The 26,097-nt window shown below is 41.4% G+C and overlaps 1 protein-coding gene across 1 annotated transcript in view; it reads right to left on the minus strand.

Moving 5' to 3' along the window:
• Mreg (melanoregulin) overlaps window positions 1-26,097 on the minus strand; it is a 58,356-nt gene that overhangs the window by 21,700 nt on the left and 10,559 nt on the right. Inside the window, exon 2 of the mRNA XM_003474208.5 lies at window positions 17,284-17,443. Within this exon, the coding sequence (XP_003474256.1) occupies window positions 17,284-17,443 (160 nt within the window). The remainder of the gene's footprint in view (window positions 1-17,283; window positions 17,444-26,097) is intronic.

Raw genomic sequence — 26,097 nt, forward strand, 5'->3', positions numbered from 1 at the left:
TTCATTGTCTAGCACTTGGATTGGGGGTGTAAGTGCCTAGGGGTGGGGCCAGGATACAATGTAATGGCAGGAAGAAGGTGCCAGTTTCAGCTTGCTGTTTGTAGCTGTCATGAACTACGCCCCACCATGCCACCCTGCCTTGGAGCCAACTGAGTATGGACTGAAACCTCCAAAAACTATAAGAAACAAACCTTTCCTTTCCCAACTTTGGTCATCAGGTATTTTGTCTCCATGACAAGTAAAAAGTAACTAAGTTTTCCAGTAGATTTCATTTTGGGAAAAAAGTTCTAGAGAGAACAGGAAAAAGGCTGAAAAACACTGACATATTCCAAAATAATGACCCATGATCATGACCTCACTTACACTGCTAATACAGAAGCGAGTTTAAAGCTGTGAAGAATTGTGAAGCATCTGAGATTTTACTCCTCTTTAAAGCTAACAAGTCCTCCTGCCAGTTTCATGGATGAAAAATACAAGTGTCCTGGATCAGCATTTTTATGCCATTCCGCTAATCCTCGGTTTCCACATAGTGATGTGAAGAGAAAGATGCCTGTATACGCAGTAGGCCATTTTACAGGACAGAAACGCTGACCAGAGTCTTTTATAATGGGTAATAAGCCTGTCTGCTCTTTGCAACCAGAAAGACTCTCTCCACCTCCCAAGACTGGATATTATAAATATCCTTTATTTTTTTTTTCATTTTACTTATTTATTTTTTGGTGCCGGGGATCAAACTCATGACCCCACGTTTGCCAAGCAGGCACTTAAGCCCCTGAGCTAAACCTCTGGCCCCTATATATATTCTTTAAAAGAAAGTCCAGATGGAAAAAGGGGCAGACAGTGCCTCTGCTCATAGGATGTGTGATCTGACAGACCTATGAAAGACTGTCTTCCAACAGGGATGGGATGTAAGAGCTACAAGGTGTGGCTAAGTCTAAGCTTGCTCAGGGCTCCCAAGAAATGTGGACTTCCCAGAATGAGTGTGTTATGGCCCAAAGGAAAACAAAAAACCTGGCAAAGGGACAAATAAGCATTTCTACTTGTTTAGTTCAAAAGTATTCCTCATCCTGCCAAGGACAAAGTTAAAAATCCTCACCGTGACCGACGAGCCCTCCCACACTGGTCTCTGCTGTCTCCGGAACTGCTCTTCCCTTTGCTCTCTCTGCTGCAGCCGTGCCTGCCTGGCACACACTGGACTTATCCTTGTTCCAGAGCCTTTGTATCGCTATTCCTTCTCCCCAGAATGCCCCTCGCAAGGCTCACTCCTTGGCCTCATTCAAGTCTCCACTCCAGCCTAGGGCAACTTTACGCCCCCTGAATTTTTTCGAAGTGCTTGTAACCACCAGACATTACATTATATTTACTGTGTATTTACTGCCAGTCTCCCCTCAGTAGAATGTTTGCTGCCTGGGCAGACGCTGTGTTTAGTGCTATACCCACACTATGTCTCACTATGAAAAGAAATAGCTGTTTTGTATTAATCAATGGCATGCCTACTACTCTAAGTTGAATAGTGCTCCCTAAGCATTCATATGTTGAAATCTTAACCCACAGAATGTGACCTTATTTGGAAACAGTGTCTTTACAGAAGTAATCGAATGAATGATGTCATTAAGGTGAGCCACAATCCAATCTGTCTGCTGTCCTCGTAAGAAGGGGAAGTCTGGACACAAAGAAGGAAGATGACATGAAGACAAGGTGACGTGAAGGGAGATGACTATCTGCAAGCCTAAGAGAGAGCCCGCAAACAAGTCCTTCCTTCAAACCAACCCTTGATCTCTGGCTCCTGGCCTGCAGAACTGTAGAATATACATCTGTTATTAAAGCCAACTGGTGCCTGGCAATTTGCTACAGCAGCCATAGCAAATGAATAAACTCGCAAAAATGAGCTAAATAAATTCATTCATGAAGTATAATTTTTCTCACTTTAACAATTCTAAATAAAATGAGTATTTCCCAACCAATTTACCAACTGCCACAACTAATTAAAAAGCAATAATGTCAATTGTTGTCCATGTTGAAATGTTTCAGGATGTGGTTCTTCCACTTTCTATAGACCCCAAACATCACTGCAATCAGGCATGAGATAAATACTAATATAAATACCAAGACATTAGTGTTTTATTAATAATATTTTATTAAGACGTATTCCATGCACAAAACTCTGGAGTTGAACCTCAGCACTTAAAAAAAAAAAAAAAAAAAAAAACTAAGCATAAGAACTGAGAAGTCAGTGAAATGCTGTTTTTGGACTCTGCAGTCAAAAGCCTGGATACATATGAACCTAAGCCAATCCCTCCTGATGACCAGGTTTCACTTTTATAACTAGAAGAAGAGTCAAAAGGAATTGGAAGCAGTAGAAACTCGAGAACAAGGAAAGACCTTTTGAAACTAGGGCAGAGGAGCAGGCAGAGTGAATGGAATGAAGGACAGCCAGTGTTTCAACATTAGCCAAGGATATGCCCCTGAGAAGGGGCATCATTTCTCAAATGTCCTCTTACCTAGTCACTGGATGGGACAGACGTCCTGGACATTCCCGACTAGGGGTCCACATTTTCCTATTGTCACACAAGATGTATCTGATGCTGGGGTTCACCCTTCAAAACAATTCAGCTCTTCGGCCAGTGCCACAAGATCACTTGGGACAAGAAACAATCTACCTTATTCAGTGCCTTGGCCTCAATTCTCAGGATCCTGTCTCCATTCTGAGATCCCTGCATCCCAAATGTTTGGAAGTATTTCCAAGCTGATGAGATTGCTCCAATCCTTGTTCAGGAAAGACCAAAACCTGCAACACTTATCCAAGGATGGAAGCCCAGCAAGGAAGCCATGCTGGCCACTGCTCAGAGAACCCTTCTCTCTCCCTTATATTTCACCAATTATCATGAATATGGGTTCAGTTTCCTTTTTAATAGCTGCAAAGCAAGTTAACTAATCAGCCATCATATCCCTCACTGAATTCCTCTGGTCATCTCTTAAAACTTTTTTAAACTCCCAGCTGAGCTGAAACTACACAGAGTAAATGAACATTTAACTGGGTGGAAGGATGGAGAAAAAAAAAGTAGGGTTAGTGTGCTTTGGAAAAAGGCAAGATTGGTAACAAGTCAACAAAAAATAAGTAACTAGAGGGTAATGTGACAAGAGCACTGGTGATGTGGAAAGGGCCTCCAAAGCTAGGAATGGGGCTTGGAGCAGCATAGGGAGTGGCCACCTATGCAAGGGTCCCCATCTTGCTGGTCACAAATACAACTCTGGGTAGCTCATTCTACTCCAAAGAGTCTGCTTCATTCTAACACACTATCTATCCCCTCCAAACTTCTGACTGAACAAGTGAAGAAATAATGCCTTCCGTACTAGAAAAAATACTGAAACCTTGCCCACTTTAGACAGATAATAGTGTATGCACCATAAAATGACAAAAACCATTTTTAAATTTAATTCTGCAAATGAGCCAAGGTTAGATTGAAAGAGCAGACACCTTGACCATCTCATCATCTAGCAGTCTCTTCCTGTTGACAAGCTGTTGCTGTTCCAACTCTTAGCTCTCATCAAAATCCTCCCAAATTTTAAGTGATGGCTGGGAAAGAGACCAGAACAAATAGATAAAATATCACATCCCGGGAGCTGGGGGCTTAGCTCAGCAGCACAAGCACCTGCCTGCTAAGCACGAGGTTGTGAGTTTGATCCCTGGTACAAAAATATATATTTATACACATCCCTGAAGCCCAGTCTGGGCTTACCCACAAACCAAACTGCAGTGGATTTGTATCTCTATCACTTCTTCCTGTTTTCAAAACTTTCTGGTAAGCCCAAATGATGCTGGCAAAAAAAAAAAAAAAAACAAAAAAAAAACAGAGAGAATAGATTGAAAGATATTCCATTTTACAACTGAACAAAATGTTTGGGTTGTTGGTAGGTATGGGGTTGCACACCTGTAATCCCAGCAGAGTGGGAGGTTGATGCAGGAGAATTCTAAGTTCAAATCCCACCTAGGCTATTTAGTGTAACCCTGTCTCAAAATAAAAATATTTAAAAATTGCAGGGGATGTAAATGAATGTGGAGATCCCAGGTTCAGTTACTACTATTGGAAAAAATAAATAAATTTTGGTTGTGCTATGAAAGGCTGATCAGCTCAAGGGCACCTGAATCTTCCAGTTCTTAGTTCAAAAACGTGATTGCACAGCCAAGACTGTCAATCTGTGGCCCGGTGCACACTTCCTACAGCAAAAGATATTATTTAGAAAAGAAGCAACTAAGTTAGTTTTGGTTCAGGTCCACAGAAAATTGTCCAATTTATGACAACAGCAAAAGGGTTAAGGGGCTTGGTGTGAATTCATAATTAAACAAAGTAATTACTTCGAGGGGTGTGCCAGCTGGTATTCATTAGCTATGCAGCCTGCCTTCTAGACTGCACAGCCATAAAATGGCACAGCTCCGCTCTGTGGTGTAAGCAGCTCAATCATGTATAACAACTATGGAATCTCAGGTATCTGGAACCTCAAGAAGGGGTTGTTTCATGTCCAGAAAAATACAGTTTCCTTCCAGATCAATTCAAGTCTGAGAAGCAGCAGACCGAGGCCCCCATCAGAAACAAGCAGGTGCTCCTATTTCCCTCACATCCTCAACCAAAAACAAAAAGCAAGCCAACCCCCTTATTGTTAGAGAATACTCCTCAAAACCAACCTGCCATCCCACAGTGAACCATGCTCACGGGTCAGCATCAAAGGCTCTTGAGGACTCTACGCAATTTAGAGCCATTTTTGTTTTTCTAAGAGGATCAAGACCATGAGAAAGGGCAGATCAGGAAATGGCTGCAAGGGCAGAGTGCGGAAAGAGACAACAAATAAAGCTCTGTCGGCAGCAAAGAGAGCTTCAGGTAAGAGCCTGACGTATAGGAAGAATCTTACAACACTGAAAAACAAATGCTGACTCACAGCTATAAAGCGTGAGCTCTCTCTGTGTCAGCGTATTTTGAGGGATTCCTCAGAGCCTGAGCCAGCTCCTTCTACACACACACACACACACACACACTTCCCCACTCTCATCCTTTTTTCCAGCATACTCACAATAAAATAGAGCAAAAGATTTTAGAAACACCTAAAGAGAAAGCCACTACAAAATACTTGTGAAATAATGGAAACAATTTTATATAAAGCATATGTATGCAAAATAATACATCTGAATGTGTTCAAATAGTACAGAAAACTGCAAAGTAAAGGGCATGCAAAAGTCTTCCTCCCTCTAACCACTTCTAGTAAGTTCATAGGCAACTCTCTATAAAACTTATATGTATATGAGATCTATATGCTTTTACACAAATAGAATAATACTATACATCTACACCTAGCAATAGATCATAACTATCTTTCCAAGTCAGTACCTATAAATCCTACCTTGTTACTTGTCAAACTAATTTATTGTAATAGCTATTTATGATATATTTAACAGTACATTCACTGGACAAGGATATTTCCAGATTTTTACTTTTCAAAACAACACTGCGAAAATTATATATATATATATATATATATATTGTTTAACAGTATGAGACTATCCATAGGATGCACTGATAACAACAAAACTTCCAGATGAGGTGACTTAATTTGAATTCAATGTTTAGGCTACTTCACCTTACAAAAAGCCTCAAATTGATATAGCCAATTCTACTGATGATAACAAGAGACAACACAGTAACATGATAGAACTCCTTGTACAGCAGTTTTATATGTCTTTTAGTTTATGTGTCTATAGGAATATGTTTTGTTCTGTCCTGCTTTGTTCCGTTTCTCCCTCTAATATAGAAAGGATAGAAATACATGTTAAGACTCATGCTTGTGTAAAACCTATAAACAATTTATGAGAACTGATCTTACGACACATGATGAAATGAACAAATACTTTGAAGGGAAAAAAAGGCACTACAGCACCCAGTGCTGACTCCCAAGTGTAATGATAGGAAATCCACAATACTATTATAATTCTTTGTTCAGAGTGATTTTAGTCTGCTTTGGTTTGTTTAATCTCAGCATAAATGAAGATATGGATAAATGCATGTATGTTTAAGAGTATAGGATTGATAACCATACTACTAAGTTTTTATTAGATAGCTGAACAGAACTATTTACAGTCTCGCTGTTTGAATTCCCATATATATGTTCCACTTTTGTATCTTAAACAACTATTTGTAAGAGGACAATATGTAAAATCAACAAGTGATTTATTACTGTTTATTTTTTTCTTTGAAAGTATGTATTATTTCTACCCGTTTTCCATTTTGTTTTGTCTTTCTTTAAATAAAAATTTTTTAAAAAGCCTCAAATTGATGAGCACCACCTCAATGACTGATGTTGAAAGCAAAGAAGCTATTTTGACCACAAGAAACACTATTATGGGATAGCCACTGCTAGCAGGCTCAGCCAAGAGAAAAATGTACATCTTTTCTGAAGGCTGCCACCAAGTTTACTAACCTCACAGGTTTCTGTGTCCTCGGTCAGCCTTACAACATATTATGTAATGAATAAAGATAATGACTAACCCTTCCACTGAAAAAAATATAATTATCTGTGGGCAACAAAAAATGACCTAGTTACTTGATTGAGAAGATAGTTAAGAGGACTTATGACAGAAAAACTAGGATAGTAGGACACCATTTCCTTCCTATGCCTTTGGAGTACATTAAGTTCCATTTTCATTAATTTGTGTGTTTCAGTAAACTTCCATTTCTGAAATTGCTGCCCTTTTTTCTGTCCCATGCTTCTTGTCTCTCATCTCTATCTATTGGCACTGCCAAGCTGAGCCTTTACTTGAAAAACCTCCCTAAGTCTCAGCCCCAAATTCATCCAATATTATAGGACTCTAGATTTCACTTGATTCCACATTCTGCTGTCTACCATCCCAAATTCCTCCTGTACACAATGCCATAGGCTACTGTTCATCAGAACAGGATGTTCCAACATCTCCATCTACCACCATAAAGGGACAGGAAGTCTTCACCAAATAATACAAACAACTTTATTCTGGAAATAGGAGCCCCAAGCACCATCGTAAGGACAAGGGTAGTTTGTGCAGTATACAGAAATTACTTAGGGAAGGATATAGAATATAGTTAGTGGATGCACACACATTGTTCTCTCTCTCACTCTTTTTTTTTTTCACCAGCAATTAAACTCAGGACCTCACACTTACCAGGCAGGTGCTGTGCCACTGAGCTATATCCCCAGCCCAACACATTGTTCTTGCAGTCAGAATCATTTTTAAAAAGCTGCCTTCTTGTATGGTCACTGGTTCTCCTTGTAGATTGTATTACAAGGTAGAGGCTGCACTGGTCTGTAAGGTTTATACCTCACCAAGTTTATGTGGGTTTATATGGCAGTCTCTTGAGAATTTGGACAGTGTTAGTAAAACTCACTATGATGGTTAATTTTATGTGTCAACTTGACTAGGCTACAGTGTTCATACATTTGGTCAAATATTATTTGAAATGCTTTTTGTGATGGTACCTTTTAGATGAATTCATATATAAATGGAAAGATTTTTCTTCAAATACTGAGATGGAACCCAAGACCTTGTACAGGCTAGGCAAACGCACTACCACTGAACTACATCCTCAGCCCCATTTTTTATTTTAAGACAGTATCTCACTGAATTGCCCAGGTCAGCCTTCAATTTGCAATCCTTCTGCCTCCACCTCTGATATAGCTGGGATTATAGAAGTGCACTGCCACATCAGGTTAAATCACAGGACTCTGCATAAAGCAGAGACTCTTCCAGGAATTACACGGGCCTCATCCAATCAGTTGAAGGCCCTAATTAGAACAAAAAACAACAAGGAATTCTGCCAGCTCTCTACCTTTGGACTCCACTTGGAACTCTTCTCTAAAGTCCTCAGCCTGACAGCATTCCCCATCAGAGTTTTAATTTGCCAAGCCTCTACAATCACATGAGCCAATTCCTTAAAGTCAACCTCTATCTATATATCTACAGTATGTAAATCAGTCTACTCATCTATCTATCTACCTGTACATCCTGTTTACTCTGTTTCTCCAGAAAACCCTAATACATTCACTAAACTCAAATAGCTCTAGTCCTGAAAAATCAAATTCAGAGACCTACAAAGCTAATCCCCATATCTCAGGCAGAGGTAACACCATCCATGGGACTGCAAGCCTCGGAGCTTGGCATAAACAACTAACCAGACTTCCTCACTGATTCATCTATCACACTGAGCTAAAAATGCTTGCAAAACCATTAATGAGTCCACACTGGGATGAAAGCAAACATTTTAACTTCTGGCAAAGCCAACCAGCTAGTTCACAAATTGAGCTGAAAGGAAGAAGATCTAGGAAAACAAAAGATTTTCCTAACTTGTTAATACAAAACCCAAAAAATATTCATCTTTTGAATGTATGAAGAACTACAACACTCTAACTCCAAATAAAACCTGACCAATTCAACATGTGACACATCATTTTTAACAAAATGAACAAATTAAGAGACACATCATAAGAATTTGAGCACTACGTATTTTTGTTTGTTTTAGACGGCAAGTAAAACTGTATTTAAGGGGCTGGGGATTTAACTCAGTGGCATAAGTGCCTGCCTGGTGAGTGCAAGCAATCCCTGGTACCAAAAAACAAAACAAAACTGTATTTAAGCACAGATAACAACATTTTAAAATCTTAAAATTCTTTTAAAAACATGACTTCCAAACAAATAAGTAATTTTTCCAGGTCACAGGATAAAAGATAACATAAAGAACTGATTGTATTATAACATCCAGAGAAGTGGGAAAAAAAATGAAAAAAAATTTTTTTTGTCTTTTTTGAGACAGGGTCTCACAATGCAGTTCAGACTGGCCTTGAGCTCACTTTGTAGTCCAGGCTGGTCTCGAACTCGCAACAATCCTCCTGCCTCAACCTCCCTAGTGCTGGGATTACAGGCGTGAGCCACCATACTCGGCTAAACGTATTTACATTTTTTATACATTATCTTTTGTTTGTTTATTTGTTTTTGTTTTTGCTACCAGGGATTGAACTCATGACCAAGCACTTGCCAGATAGGCACTTATACTGCTGAGACAAATCCACTGCACAAAGTGAAATATTTTAAGATACATTTAACAAACATGTCTAAGACCAAAGGTGACCCTAATAAGCAAAGAGTTATACTAGGTTCATGGAGTAGGAAACTCAACATTTTGATGATGTGGTCCTTCCCTAAACTCTAAGCTACAGCAAAATTCCAACCAAACTCCCTCCAGGAATTTTGTAGAAATTGACAAGCTTAACCAAAATTTACATAGACAAAAAATATGAAAATAATTTTTAAAAATAAAAAGGATTGGAATTTTACTCCAACTTTTTAAATTAATTGTACTGGTACCTTTTTGACATACACAGTGGCAGGTTGTGCCTGCAGGAGGTACCTGGACTGTATGACAGGTGCTCACTGCTGATGGCCTCCAGTGTCCTAGGGGACACCAACACCAACACTGAGTAGATTACTGGGAGTTTATCTTGGTATTAATTCCTCAAATTTATAAATACCTAGCTGTAATTTTAAAAATAACTTTTGAGGCAACTTTATGGTTTTAGTTCCTTCTCAGGCCCAGCTGGTTTATGCAAGTTGGGAAAAAAAAAAAAAAGACTAACGGAGTTACATTTCAACCATCCCAAACCCAATAACACAGAAATGTAGCAACAGTGAAGCACTGGAAATGGACAGAGTTGACTGGCTCCCCGCCTTTCCCCATGGGCACTGCACTCTTCTGGGGGTGCCCAACTTATTCTGTCCACTGACCTATCGCTACTCACAAGTTCCCTATCCACTGGCTTCACACATCTTGCTGGACTCCAGGAGGAGGAGACCGGTGACAACAGAATCGCTAGGACAGCAGAAGAAAAGGGTCTGGTCATCGCATCGCAGTATAAATGCCCATTTCCATTTCCTTTCTATGGCAAAGCGGATGAAGGAAATTCTGCCAGAAATTGGCCTCTTTTGGGTTTTTCATCTTTCAGGCCAACATGGAATGGTTATGAGTGGCCCACAGCTTCAACAGCATCTATCCAACACAGATGTGAAAACTGACCCATTTGGAGCCATCTGCTGCTTTACTGTGGTTAATATGGAAGTTAAGAAAGGTGATTGAAATAACAACTGTTGGTGAGCATGTAGAGAAACTGGAGCTTTTGCACACAGCCGGTGGGAATGCAAAACAGTACAGCTGCTACAAAAAACAGTGTGATGGTCCTTCCAAAAATTAAACACAGAATTACCACGTGATTTCCCCCTCTAGGTTTAAGTTCCCAGAGAACTGAAAGTAAGAACTCCAACAGACATATGTATACCCATGCTTACTGAAGCATTACTCACAAAAAGCCAGAAGGTAGAAGCAACCAGCGTGCCCACCCATAAACGAATGAATAAACCAAACATAGTATGTACGCACAGTGGACTACTCAGCTTTTAAAAGGAAGAAAATACTGATGTGTGTTTACAACATGGACAACCTTTGAAGACTTCATGCTACCTGAAAAAGAGCTAATTACAAAAGGGTAAATACTATATGATCCCACTTACATAAAGCTGTCGAGTTCATAAAGACAGGAAATAGGAAAGCAGTTGTCAGGGGCTACAGAGAGGAGGGAATCAGGAGTTATTACTTGTGCTCACTTGAGCCGCACATATACTAAGCCAGGAGTTATTGATTAATGGATATGGACATTTAGTAGGAAAAGATTAAGTTCTGGAGACTGATAGTGGTGATAGTTGGTCCACAATATGAACGTACTTAATGCCACTAAACTATACATTCAAAAACAGTTAAAATAGTAAGTGCTATGTATAGTTAACCACAATAATAAAAATATGAAAAGAGGGGTTACATATCCCACTTTGTCTAAGATATCCCCAACTGTATTTTTGGACTGGCATACTTGATACTAGTATCCTCCTTTCCTCTTAGTTAAAACTTACAACTATGTCTTCGAACTAGACAACAAATAGTATATTCATCCTAAGTTTAAACAATGCTTCAGTGTTACTCAGCTAGAATAAGCCAAAGATTTAACTCATCCTCAAATCTGTCTGATTCTGAAACCCATGGTCTTTACTACTACGTTTCCTTGTAAGTGCTTAATAATGTTCCCTGCCCCACATCAAATTTGTCAGAACTCTGCTATCCACTTAATATAAAATATTGGTTATTCTAATACTAATCTCCATAAATGGCTAGATACATTTTTATAGTGATGAGCCACTGGTGAACAAAGGATAGAAGGGAAACATCACCAACGTATAAAAAGACTGTATTGTGGTACAAATCAATGGGTTTCACTATCCAGAAAAGTGCCACAGCACCAGGTACCTTACATGCAGAGCCCCGTACAGCTAAACAAACACTGAAGTTGGCCAAAAATGGTATGTGAAGTGATCTAGTGGGTACAGGGTAAGTCATGGTCAATAAACACACAGACCTGAGTGGCTTTTTGAAGCAGAAAGTCAATATTCATTTTGTAACTCTGACCAAGAAAGTAACCTGGAAACTTTCTAAACTCACTAAAGAGTCAAAAGGAGTGTTTTTAAACATGCAGCCTTCTGGGTCATACAAATCTGTACTGAGATCCCAGTTCTTCTCTCATTCCCCCTACCTCCTATATAGAAGATGCAGTCTCTAATCATACCTGCTGTGATGCCTCTCCTACAGCTCCCAGGAGGGCTCAGTGCTCTTCAGGCAAGCATGCAGATGCTACTTAGCTTACAGTATAATACCTAATAACTACTGCTACCTAGAATATAGAGGACAAGCACTATGGATCCGCAAATTGTATAGCCTTTTTACTCCCCCACCCTCAAAAACTCTTTAAATCCAAATGATCACCAGCAAAGTAAAATAAGGAATAGAGTCATTCAATAACCCGGATAATTTGAACTTCCAAAAAAGAAGCCTTTGGAAGAACTCAGGATTATCTAGATAACTCTTCAATTTTCCAGTTATTTTGCGCCTCCGTGGTTGATATACCTTATAGTCCTATCTCTGACACCAGCAAACGTTCACCCATTCTTAGAGAAATCAGATGTCTCTGAAAGAGAGGTTCTTTTCAATTCTGGCGACCTCTTCAGTAATGCAGCCAAACTGAAATACCTGCATGTCTGGGGGCCTCAGAGTTATGTGGCTGGTTCATGATCAGCTCACATGCTCCCACCACATATTCCAATCCACTCTGCTTGGCCACTTCTTTTTGATTTGGGATATGACAAGTTGATTTTAGAAAACAGCCTCTGGGAAGGCCTGGTCCTATAGGAAACATGCTGCTGGACCTTTTTACAAAGGCTGGCAACACTCTGGGACCACCAGACGAGCAAACACCTTGTAAACCAGCAAGCAGCATGCTATGCTTTTGCTTTTGTAATTAAAAAAAAAAAAAGTCATATTCAGCCACTCCCTCAGGATTCAACAGAGTGTGGTTTCCAGGCAGTCACTCTAGAAACACAAGCATCTGGCTATCATGTGGCTCTGCTGATGTGTAAATATTGCATCATTCAGTGATGAGAAGGCAGGTACCACTTGTGAGAACCACAGACTTTTTTGAGCAGATACTTAAAACCTTTAAAAGATAAGCACAGAATTTCTATCACCTTTCATGTATAATGAACATCACCTATTTTTTAAACAAAACAGTGCTTAAAGATGTTTATGAGAATTACCTGATATTAAACTTGTATTTTCTTACAAATAGCAAAGCTGGCCTGGGGGAAGGTTCAGTGATCTGGGTTCAATCCACAGTATTACACATATCCAAAAAACACGAGTACATGCTTTTTTAGAGTGAAAATAATGTTCAAACTCTTGTGAGAACTGTTACTAAACCAACAGAAGGGGCACCAAATAGCACAAGTCAGAGTACACACTAAATAAAGTGAAGAAGGATGGAAATAAAAAGAATCAGACTCCATGATCTTACCAAACAGAAGCTCAGTAAATGATTTTTAACCAACTTCAATCACCATAGATAAGCATAATGTGGGAAATGTACACCCAGAACCACTTCTCGAAGACAGACTCCAGCCTCTAACCAAACAAGGTTCTCCTCTCCTTCACATGAAAATGCCCTTCATACTCACTGGCTTCAGCAAGTCACAGGCATAGGCTTTGAGCAGACTTCACACGTGTTTTAAAATCTATATTTAATGAGAGTACCTATTCCTCTCTCACAATTCCCACCACGAGACTCATTATACATTATGTCACAAAGCTCAAATTTAGACCCCAACTTCCAACCTAAGAGCTGTGTGGGCTTGGATAAGTTGCTTAAACTGGAAATAGTAATGATATCTACAGCATCTCTGAGTTATGCTAAGAAGGCAGGGCATCACTGATATATATGTAAATGGGGGGGGACGCCTGGCATTATTTTTATTATTATTCATACCATAGAGGAAAGAATACTCAGTATACTCACGATTCTACAATAAATACGTTAGGGGTATCAACATTAGGGGTTACTAAGCTCCTTAGAAACGAATGTGTTATGTAAAGTGCAACCAGTTTAATGAGAAAGAACATGAGGAAAATCAATCAGAGGCATGATTTCCAAGTTGTTTACCATTATTCAAAAGCAAAATATGATATAATTCAAAAGCCAATTTTCCACTACTTCAAGAGCTGCCAGTGCATCATTTCTTCTGCTGAGAGCCTGTTTTCCATCAGCTTGAAGGTCATAAAGTTTAAATAATGCTACTTTTATACTTTTTGGCACTGCACCTTACTTTAAGTTCATGCCTATTCTTCATTATTTGTTTCTCTATATATCTTCTTTCCTCACCGTTTTTCAGTTTGAAACACTGTGAATTTAATCTTAGTGATTTGTATTGCTTCTTCTACCCACTTCAGATTCGATGGAGGATGTATGTAGAACACAGACTGCTTTGAAATTATTTTTCATTATTCAAAGGATTCTAAGAATGGACAGTTCTATGATTTTGTGTTGTTCCTAGTCAAGAAGAAAAAAAATTGTTCTGTCTACCTTGCTTAAGCTTCTAAATTGTAACATGCAAAACTTGGTAGGGTTCCTTGCTCCTTAGTAGGTTGAATCTGATTTTCTTTCAAAGCTAAAACCCTCTGTTTTATTAAAATATGTATCAATGTTATCCTGTGTAGCAGACTTAAAACTTGTTCAAACATAAACATCCCCACCAGCTTTCTATCTTCATCTTCTAATTCAATGTTAAGTTCATTTTTCAGCCATGCTGATAAAATAACAATAAGTGGTAGAATTATTCACTGTACCATCCTTATGTATCAGGAGTCCATTAGCATATTTTTCCTTACATATTTAATTTGAGTTATTTTTAAGTCTGACCCTTTTGTATGAAAAATTTGGATTTCTCAGGTTCTCTTTAAAGAATCAAAATTTTCAGCCTTTGCAGATGCACGTCCTCAACTGATCTAGCAGCTACCTGAAGCTTAGCAACCACTCCCCATAAACAGTATGAGCCAAGGTGTTAGCACCATTCACTATGCTGGGGGGGAGCAAAGTGCCCACCTCATTCACTGATACTGATACCTCGTCCCTGCAAGAAACTACGATTGCAACCACTGTTCCACACCATGAAGTGTTCTCCTAGTTTCCTCCAAGAAGGAAGCAGTATCACAATTCCAACATTTTAAATGTACATACTGTGACCCAGCAACTTTCTCCCAAGAAAATATATGGAAATCACACAAGCATATGGACAGCCCCGCAGAACGGCTTCTAGTAGCAAAAAAACTGAGTATCAGTGGAGACTGGTTCAGTAAATGATGGCAAATCCATGGAAGAAACTACCAGAGTGCCCAGAAGCAATATTGTAAATCTGAGCACACTGAGGTGAAAATGTATTAAGCGGGGGAAAAAAAGGTATAGAACAATATGTGAGATATATGAAGAATATGAATACATATATACTAATATATGCCTGAATTTCATAATTTTGGAAGACAATATAAGCATCTTTTTATTAATCACATCACTTTTATGCTTTTTCAAAGGAAGCACTATGAACAGGAATATTTCAAATCATTTCATGAATCATTATCACACCTTCATGTCATGTCTCGGGCTGTCTAAGTTCTTGGTTAACAGAGTCTCTCCAGAGTCAAGCTTGACTTCACTTCTTTGGCAAGAAGAAAAAGTCTCTTGGATGGCTCTTCACCCCAGACCCATGGCCAGCACAGAAAACACACAGCGGCCACTTAGGAAGCTATGCTCACCAAGAGCTCTCACGTTGCCTCTCTATTTGTCTTTAAAAACAAGGGGAAACAAAATAGAAACTGGCGCTCTTCCAGAGTCAGCAGTCAGGCGGGGCTCCAAACACCCTTTATAACCTGCTCCACCTGTGTGTGGTGGTGGTGGTGATGGTAAGGGGTAAATTACCTGTACACATACATCCCTTGTGCTGTTGCTGTTTGGGCAGGATCAGAGAAGAGGAGGAAGGAAAGAGAAGCACTGGTTCCATTGTTACCAGCAAACCCCTAACTGGTCAACCCAATACAGTGGTGTAAGGATTTACTCTTCCTCCCCTTTAAAGAGGAACAACGCCACACATCCCTTCATAGTTCAGAAAGGACAGACAGTGCTATTTGTGGTGGCAGCAGCCCTTGTGACCCGCTGTCAACACTACCAGCCAAAGAGGGGAAGTTTCTGGGAAACTGGGAAGTTAGAGACTGCGTGGTGTTCGGCCACCTGTGGGATGCTCAGTTGTCAACAGCCACCATAGGATATTCCAACACTCCCTTCCCCCAGCCTCCATAGCCAGGCAACTGTCAGGTTTCTCCCATTACACCTCGAACCCCCAAAAGTATCCAAGCCACACCAGAGTCACAGGACCAAAACACATGGCACTTTTGTTATTGCCTTTTGACAAAATGCCGTTTTTGGTAAAATAGCAGTTGATTAGCAAAAATAGAGAAATCTCGATAAGGAATAAATAACACCTCCAGCTCCCACCCCCACTACACACTCTAGGGCATTTCTGCAGAGCTACTTTTCTCAACTTCTGCAAGACACAAAGAAGCAGGTAGTGTTTATTAATACAGATATCTACTTAGAGCTAACAACACAGATTGGGTTGTTTGTTCGTTTTATTTTTTGTTTTTGTACTGGGAACCAAACTCAGGACCTCATTCTTGCCAGGCAGGCACTCTGCTGCTTGAGTTACATGCAGATAGCATTAATTGGAAAAGGATTTTATATAATATTCTGTACAGTACCCTAATACTATTTTTTTTTTTTGGGTTTTTTGAGATGGGCTCTCACTGTGTAGTTCAGACTGTCCCTGAACTCACTATGTAGTTCAAGCTGGCTTCAAACTTGCAGTAATTCTCCTGCATCAGCATCCTGAGTGCTGGGATTACAGATGTGTGCCACTACTGCCAACTCTAATATTAATTATGGTTCTTTTTGGTCTTTCTTCTAATACTAATTTTGAAAAAAAGCAGAATCCTTGTTGCTGTTTTAACTTACAAGTTCTTTGAATTTACAGCCATTGAGTGTGGTTTTAAACCTTATTACAAAAACCACCCCACTTATGGCATATTTATTACTGTTCAAACAATGTGCATAATTTAAGAAGTTTGAGCAGGAAAAATAACATTAATTCAGGCCCCATTAATTCAGAATTAGTAAAAATTCAAAGTACCCTTCAAATTTCAGGGTGAACCATTTAACTGAGGCTTGTTAAAGGGCTGGAAAGATTAGAGACGGACTACTTAAGATCATCTATCTTCTCATTCTTCACCAGCACTGCCTTGCGTATAATTTGTACCAGAAAGGTAATAATTAGAAATGAATCTTATCTGCAGTATCAAACAGGTCTATCAACACGAGCAATAATTAGCAACTAGTGATAATGTCTGCTATCCCTGCCCTTCAGCTCTAGTATCTCAATTATAAGCCAGGTACTGTGGTACATATCTGAAGTCCTGGATATTTAGAAGCCTAAGTGGATGTCTTGACCCCAGGAATTTTTGACAGCCTAAGCAACACAGGGAGATCCACTCCCAAAAAAAAACAACAACAGAATGGGGGAAAAAGAAGATTCGAGATATATCAAGTACAGGTACAAATTCTACACAATGAATGTGATCATTGTGTATATCACAAGTGTGCCCCAAAAAAGTAATTTTTTTTAAAACAACAACAAAAAATCCATTGAACAATTCATTCTTTATTTCAAGCTGGTCTTCTTGTAACTGCTATATTTTGCTGTCTAGTATCATCTGTAAGATATCAGAAAGTACTTACCTCTGAGTCTTTGGCCTGCTGATTACGAACGATTATCAAATTGTACAAAATTCTGTCATCATCTGCCTCTGTGTGGGACACATCGTGAGGTAGACTCCACAAATTCTTTTCATCATCCCTCACCAGAGTTGCTCCAAATGAAGAATATGGACTATTACTTCTATGGTACAAAAAAAAAAAAAAAAAGAATAAGGGTTTTGCCATAGGTAGGTAGGTAGATAGATATAGACAGACAGACAGATAAAAATAGATAATGTAATATATGTTTTATAACAAAAAAAGTCTACATTGCCTTTAGTGATTATGTATAACAATACAACAATTAAAAACAAAAAATAATTTAAAGAGAGCGAAAAATAAATACAACTGGAGACCTGGGCAGAGGTATTCACCACAGTTAAACATGAAATTCTGCACCAAGTATCCCAGCAGTTAAGGTCAAAAAGGAATCCCATGTGAAATAGAACTCATGTGTGATTAAAAGAAGCAAGCAATTAACAGGAAGAAATGTAAATTTTGCTGGCTCTGAGTTCAAAGAAATGCAGTAAACTTAAGAGTATAATAATATACAATATCTATGAAAATGCTTACACCAAGAAAATCAAGCAATAAACGTGAATACCAAATACTTTCCAAAAAATGTGAGATATAGACCAAGAATTTCAGTTTCTTCATTTTGTACATTTGTTTCATGATTTTTTCTGGATAAAGTGGTTCCTGTGTTTGGATTTAGAGCAAAGATTAGTGATAGAGTATCCCATCTCGGACATGCCTGTACATAACCTTGGTTAACTTCTGTGAGACAGAACAGATCACACTGAGGTTACTCACTTTGTCTAATAATATATATGAAGCACTGACTACATGCTAATCATGGGGCTCCATAAAACTGGGAGCAAAACAGACATGGTTCATCACTGGAGCAAAGTACGGGAAACACAGTAATGAAAGATCGCATGACTGTAATTTAAACCTGTGCTAAGCCCTAGAAAGAAGGTGTCAGGGAACGCAAGAGCAACGAAAGATGCTAACAAAAAAGCCCAGTGGAGGTAGGCACAGACAGGCATGCCTGGGCTGCAAGATGACAGGTGAAAACAGAGCTGCAAGAAAGGAGGTGACTTGTTCAAACAGGTGGGAGAAAACAGAGTGGGTGCACTGGAAGAAAGGGGGCCTTGGTCAGAGAATAAGAGGATGCTAGGAATTAGTGTAAGGTTTGTAGGGCCTATTTCTAACATTCTTCCATTGTGGTCTTTATTCCTAAAAGCAAGACAAATCTGAAAGATTTAAGCAGGATTGTGATGCTACTTAAACACGTTTTCTTTCCAGGAAAAATATGAGGACTGCTTGAGAGACGTCAGATGAGGACTGAGGAGAATCCTGAAGATGCAACTGCAGTAAATCAGGTGAGAGATGACAAGGATCAGAATTAGCATGAGAACCACATAGTGTGAAACCAGAGGACAGTGCGCTCTTCAGGACCACAGTGCTGAGTGATGCCATTCTCTGAAGCAGAGCTAAGATCCCCCCAGGGCAATGGACTGGCAAATATATCTGCAGGTTGTGACATGAAGGAAGGACAAATGAAGACAGACAGAAGACATCCAGACTGACAGCCAGGAAGAGAGAAGCCAGATCGCCCCTCCTGTGAGCTAACTGGAGCATAGGCTGAGAACACACACACACACCGTAAGCACCAGCTGGTGTGGAGCACAAGCTGAGTTGATAGCAACTGAGGTACCAAACCAACTAAATGCTTGTACTGTTTGATTAACTTTTCAGGCCTGGGGCCAACAGTCTGAGCATCTATTAGAAGGGTAACAGTATGCAATATAGAAAATATGGGGGATTTCCTTCTGTCTTGTTTTTGAAATCCAATACTATTCTCACTATTTTGTTTTGTTCCAATTTACTGTTTTGCTTCATTCAATGTTTTGTTTTGATTGGTTTTATTTTGTTTTGTTTTACTGTGTTTTGTTTTATTTGACTTTAGTATGTCTGATGGAATGCACAACTACTGTGATGATAATAAGATATACTATGGTAGGCACTGTTGATTTCCTATTTCCTGCTCTGAAGTTCTGTACCACTTTCACTGCTTTGTTTTGATTGGCTTTTCTCTGTTTTGTTTTGTTTTGTTTTGTTTTGTTGGGTTTTATTATCTTTAAAATAAAATTTTTAAAAAAAGAGTAACTGACAGACAGGCAAAGGTAAACATCTAGATGTCCATCCATGTGATGTACTCCTAAGTCAGCACCAAGGAACTCTCCCAAGTACCAGTCATCAGATTGGAGTTCAACACAGGAACTACCCAGCAAGCAGAGGCTCCAGGCCTGGAGTGATGGAGTGCAGACTAGGCTGCCAATCAAGGCCTTTGACTTGGAAAAAACACTCAGGGCCTACGTGGAAAGACTGTGCAGAGGTGGGGACAGGATGTTGGACCCAAGGCCAGCAGGAGGTCAGCCACCTAACCAGCACAGGATTCAGAGCTGGGTGCTGAACAGTCTTCCTAAGATCCCTTTAGCTGTACATGTGGCTCAGAGTCTGAGACTGGACAGACTTATCTACACTATGGGGAGAGAAAGACCCACACTGTTCTCAGAGCCACTTTGTTCTAAAACAGAGAGAGCCCTCACATCTTGTGTCTTCTTACAGACGATGAGCCAGTGAAAGGAATGACAGATAATGCCCAGTGCTCTATACATACAGGCTTTAGTGAGCTTGTTGGACTCTGAATACGGTTGGAGGTCAGGCCAGCAGAAGGCAGGGCTGGAGCAGGAGCAGCCTGCAGAGCCTTCATGTACCCCGCTGGAGCATTAGAAGCGCTCCAGTATGCCCACTACAGTGGTGCACAGAGGCAGGGAATCTAGAAACATGAAGATAAAAAAGTAATCTGAACTCCGACTGAAGACAATGTGAACTGTGCAAACCAATCACTAGAGCAGTCATTCTATTCAAATCTTCTTCTGTAAATTACAAAGAAAACTCTTTTAGGCAACATAAAGATGGTGTTCTGTTGCTAGACAAATACATATGTAATTTTAAATGTTTTGAAATAATGGTTGAGATGAAAATGAATAGCCAGGAAAACACCAGTCGGACAGGAAATGAGAGGACAGGTTATTTATCACCTGACGAGGACACTGGCTGCCCATGAGGAGCCACACAAATGCTGTCACAGTGACCACTGTGTGAGGATGACACCTTTAGCTGGTACTCTGGGTGTAAGCCAGTGAAGCTGGTGAGCCACAGGACACTCAGGGAGGTGTCAAGGATCTGGGTTTAGAATCAAGGGTAGACCAGACTTCTAGATGTAGAATGTCTTAGTCACTTTCTCATTGTGGGACACAATATCCAATATCCATGACAGAAAGGAGGAGGGGTTTGTTTTGGTACATAGTTACAGACTTTTGTCAGCTGGCTCCAAGGCAGAAACACATGTTGGAGGATCTAGCTGAGGAACACTGCTCACATCACGGGGTACACCAGGAAGCAGAGAGAGAAAGGAGAAGCCTGGGAAGGAGATGCACCCCTTTCTGGGTCACACCCTCAACTATCTGCCTCTTCTGATCAGGCCCCACCTCATAATCCTTTTTTTCTTTGCTTTTTTTTTTGCTTTTTTCTGGTACTGGGGATCAAACTCACAACCTCGCGCTTGCCAGGCAGGCACTTATGCTGCTGAGCTAACTCCCCAGCCCCAAATAATATCATAATCCAAATGCATGGGGCTGTAGGGGACATTTTATATTCAAGCCATAAGATAGGACAAACGCACATGTACACCACGTCACCATGGAAGCTGTGGGATCAGAGAAGCAGTAGGAGTGAAGAATGAGTCAATGGAGAGAATGGGGAAGCCAAAGAAGACAGACAAAGAAGGGCAAAGAGGGGTTCAAAAGAACAGGTAGACAGGAGAGGCGTCATACACAGAAGGCACTGACCTCCTTTCTGCCTACCTGGCTCTTGTGGCTGATGATAAGCCACCACTGTATTAAAGATTCAGCCTCGGTGCCAAAGGCTCCATATTCCAGCCCTCATGTACAGCCGTCTGGGTAGGAAGGGTGACAGGCTGCATCCCACTTTGTAGATCAGGTCAGGAATACAAAGTTGCCTGACTTCTCCTGGGAGAAGCTGACAGTCCTTCCAGGATGAGGCCCTTTAGGGTATCCCTGAGCAGCTGTGAGTCACATGACTGGACATCCACATGCTGGGGTGCACTCCCAAACAGAGAAGCTCAAATAACACCCATATGTGCCAGAGTTCCCAGTCTTGAGCTTCTCCCCAGGGGCATGGTCCTAAAGTCACACAGACCCGGCACACAGCTTCTGCAGGGGAAACCACCACAGAACAGAAAACACATGGAGGGCAATAAAACCCTTGTACTCTGCAGACACCAGCCACGGATTTTCCCCAAATTCATTTCAGTCTTTATCTCCCAACAAGGGGATTGGTTCCTCAAGATCCAGGATTGCATCCAGTAATCCTTCTATGCCCCCATGTCACCTAGCACTGTCCAGCACAGAGTGATTGCTTTAAAAGTATCTGTTGAGTGGAACAAACTGAGCCTTGATTCCAACCAGGCATCACTCACTGTGACCACTTTTTTAAAACCTTCCACAGAGGGGAGTTTAGAAATTGGGTTACATCTGTCTGAATAATCCGTAAAAACAACATTCAACCATGCATACGGTCTACCCCACTTTTGCTTTACTAAGCCACAATTTCTTTTCCTGTTTCGATGTATGCCTCATTCTCTCTCTCTCTCTCTCAACCCTAACCCTAGTGCGGGCGCGCGCGCGCGCGCGCGCGCGCGCGCGCGCGCGCGTGTGTGTGTGTGTGTGTGTGTGTGTGTGTGTGTGTAGCCATTGTCTAACACTAGCCATTCATTCTTATTCTCAGACTACGGGGACAAGGAAGGTTAACACCCAGATTGTGTAGAAGAGCTTCTGTTCCAAAACGCACTTCCTGAATCCTCTGCACATCCAACCCAGCCCTAATTAGAAACAATGTCCCCTGAAGTCTCCTGAGGAGCCTCTAACCCTGCCTAGTTACCAATATTCAGGAGACAAAGCAAGCCGGATAAGAAGCAGCAGCTGCTGCCCAGGAAACACAGGGCCTCTCCAGTGGGGTTAAGGAGAGAACTCCAGCTGCCCTCCTGAGTGGCTCCTTGCATGGCCTCCTCCATGGAGACCTCATTCTGTTACAGCCAGCTGAGTTAGTTAAAAATATTAAAGGCACTCAAACAGGGCTGAGCCCTCAAAGGAGCAAGTACAGAAGTTTAGATAACTTGTGACCTCTGAGGAGACAGGCACCTCCTGCTGTGGGCCAGATCTCAAGACAAAAGACAAAGCAAATACACCCACATCCTAAGGATTGACAATCCAAATAGTTCTCTATCACCCTGAGGAAGTCAGAAGGCACCATTCCAACCCCCAACAGGAAGAGTCACTACTGTTAAGCATGGACTGCTTACCATGTGACTGGCTTCCCCATTTGTCCCTGATTTAATCAATTTTAGTTGAGCAATTAACCTTATTGGCTGGCCACAGTCTGTCCCACTTTATGCCCACCTTGAAAGTTCCCATTTTTCCCCACCTTGGAGCCATCTCACCTCATGATTTTACTCTATAAAAGTCCCCAAAATAAATCAGTCTTTGGCAACCCACTCAGGACCCTTTCTGCCCCTCAGACAGAAGCTTTTTTCTCTCAATAAATATATTCTGCTCTTAACCTCTGTTATTCCTAAAATTCATTCTCCAATTTTAGAAAACACAAACTCATACCAGACATATAGAAGGCTGAGAGTTTCATCCCCCTATATCAATTCCAACACGTTCTCCTTATCCAGTAACAAGAAGCAGGTTCCTGGGGGCCTAGGGAAGGTGAGGTTCTATCTCTACGTACACAATAGTTTCTTTCAAAAGAGGGGTCAAGATAAAAATGAAGCAGGGCTACAAGCTCCCTTGGCAGCATCAGAACTGGCTCTTGGATCAGCATGTTCAGTTGTGCCAGGTGCTGCTTTTACTGCTTCACTGCCACCCAGTTAAGGCATCAAACCATTCTGTTCTAATCTGTGGAACACGGGGCAGAGAGATCAGGGCAGACAGGCAGAGCAGCAGCAGCTCAGGAGCCTCTGTGAATCTGAGAGCTAGAAGAGCTCTAGGTGTATGTAAACAGAACTCAGTGCAAAGCACCTGAAGTCTGGGCCCCAGAAGCTCTGAGAGGACAGAAGCAAGAAGGAAGTGCTGCTAGGCATGAGCTCATTTCTCTCTCTCCTCCACATAATGATTTCTAAAGGGTCTTGGGGAAAGTGAGAGCAGTTGCTTTGCCCCTGGCCACCATCTGCTGATGATCAATATTTTATTAACTTGGCCCATTTGAGAGGCTGCTGATATTAAAAGAAGAGGCCACTTTCACTCCCAGAAGGCAGGAAAAGGAGTCTCAGATTTCACCCTAATCCCACCTGGGGGCATAAGACCCAAAGATCTGGAGTCTTCTTTCACCAGGGTCTGTGGCAAAAGGGAGAGGTGAACTTAATAAGTGCTAAACTCTCAACAGGGGATCAGGCTGCAAAGTGCTACTCTGCCGGAAAGGTGTTTGCCAGGAAAGCCAGGATTCCTCTCTGCTTCTACTCTACTGCCGGGATTATTCTACTGCACAAAAATCTGTGTGTAAGAGATTTTTGGAAGACTACACAAAATACTACACATACAGGCTGGCTGCTGGACAGCAACTCCAGTGACCTGACTGCTCTTCCCAAGGGCAGCGTGTCACTGATCACAGACAGAAGCCTGAGTGCTGAAAACAGTCACAAGACGCAAACTCCAGCGCCCAGAAGAGGCTCACATCTGCTACTCCAGGCCTCCTCCTCTGATCCCTGTGAGCAAGTGACAGTCTAGAGGCCCCTGGCTTTTGACCTCTTGTGTGCTTCCTTCTGTGCCCAGGGAAGAGCAAGTGCATCTGCAAGGCTTTTCTTCCCCCTCCACCCTGTCCTCCTCTCCTCCTTCTCCCTTCCCCTCCATCTTGTTTCTCTTCCTCCTCCTCCTCCTCCTCTTTTTCTTCTTTTTCTCCTTCTTCGTCTTCTCTCTTTCTCCCTCTCCTTCCTTCCTTAGTTCATTCTTTTGTTCTTACTTTACTGCTTGCAGGTAGACATACTGGCTCCTTTTTTACCCACTTGATCCAATGTTTAAATGGGTCTTTCACCCCAAGTTTAACCCTTATTCCATGCATTCTGCAGCTTTCTCAGTACTAAACCATCTCCCCCCCACCCACCTCGCCCAGCACGTTTCATGGCTCCTCCCTAAGTGCTCCTTCCTCGTAGGCTTTCCATTCTCACAGCTGTGGCATAGCCCTTTATAGTGTGTCTTGGATCCATGCACCTTGCTTTCAAGATTGTGTTCCATGCGTACGAATCCTGCTATCAAGGTTGGGCAGCAGGCAGCACCAGTAGGCTCGGCTCCTCACTCTGGAGATGGTAGCTCCATCCTTCCCCTTGCTCAAGCCACGACCCTCAAAGTCATCCAGCCTTCTCACCCTCCACAGCCCTGTGACCCCTCACAAAATCTTACTGCTCTACCTGCAGAAGATGTCTACCACTACGCCCTCAGCCAAGGCTTCTTACATCTTGCATAAGACTTCCCACAGCAGTTTTTTCACTGAGGTCCTACCATTGCCTCACACAAACTCTGTTCCTAACAGTCAACATGACTCTGTAAGTATGTAAATAACATTATGTCAGCGCTCTGCTCAAAACCCTTCAGAAATCTCCTTTAGCTTAGAGTCCAAGCCGAAGTCCGACGGTGGTCCATAGGCTGAAACATCACCAACCACTCCGGCCTCTTTGGTTTTCTCTGAACTCATCAGTCACACTCCTACCTCAGGGCCCTTACCTTGGCTGATCCATCTGCCTTTACTGTTTTCCTCCGGATAGCCCCCTGCCTTCCTCCCCCATCTTCTGCAAACCACCTTCTCCACAAGGCCTGCCCCAACAGATCAATTTAAAACTGCAAACATGCCCCCCCTTGCCTCTTTTCTTTCCTGCACGCTTATTTATTCCCTAATTCATTTATTCTGTTTACTGTTCTTTGTATCCTTTCTCTATCACTACTGGAATAAAATCCCCATGAGGACACAGATCTGTCTGTATTTTCTCCATGGTGATGTTTCTCAAGTGCTGGCACCTAGTAGAAGCTCAATACATATCTGATGAATGAATAAACTCAAATATCCCAAGTTCATGGAACTCTACCAGCAGGGATGGGGTTGGAATGTGTGTCTTTTGGCTCGCAGACACTCTTAGCATTGTTTAGCTGTTTCAATCAGGGAGGTCAGGCCTATGGTCTTGTGGGAAGAGGCAGATGATAAGCACATATGTTTATGTCAGATGATGGCTGGACTATGAAGCAATACACCACAATGTAGTTCAGCCAGAGGGGATGGGCACTGTTGTAAAGACGTGGTCAAGGAAGAACTTCCTGATAAAATGGCGTTGAGCAGAGATCTGAATAAAACAAAGGAGGTATCCATGCAGGTAACTAGAGAAAACATACAGAAGTAGTAAGGGTAAAAAATACCAAGTCCCTGAGATACGAGTATGCTTGTGATATGTAAAGAACCAGAGGGAGGCCAGTATGGCTGAAGGATGAATAATTTCATCTTCTGTGTTAACTGTAAAATCTAAACGCATGCTTGATAGCCCCAAACTGGAAACTACCCTGAAGCTGATGAGAAGAATAGGTCCACACGGCTGTGCAGAGTGGTGCATGCCTGTAATCCCAGCACTTTGGAGGCTGAGACACGAGGATCACCACAAGTTCA

Source organism: Cavia porcellus, unplaced genomic scaffold (genome assembly GCF_034190915.1).
Source record: "Cavia porcellus strain 051 isolate PalLab524CR breed Dunkin Hartley unplaced genomic scaffold, mCavPor4.1 scaffold_26, whole genome shotgun sequence".
NCBI lineage: Eukaryota > Metazoa > Chordata > Mammalia > Rodentia > Caviidae > Cavia > Cavia porcellus.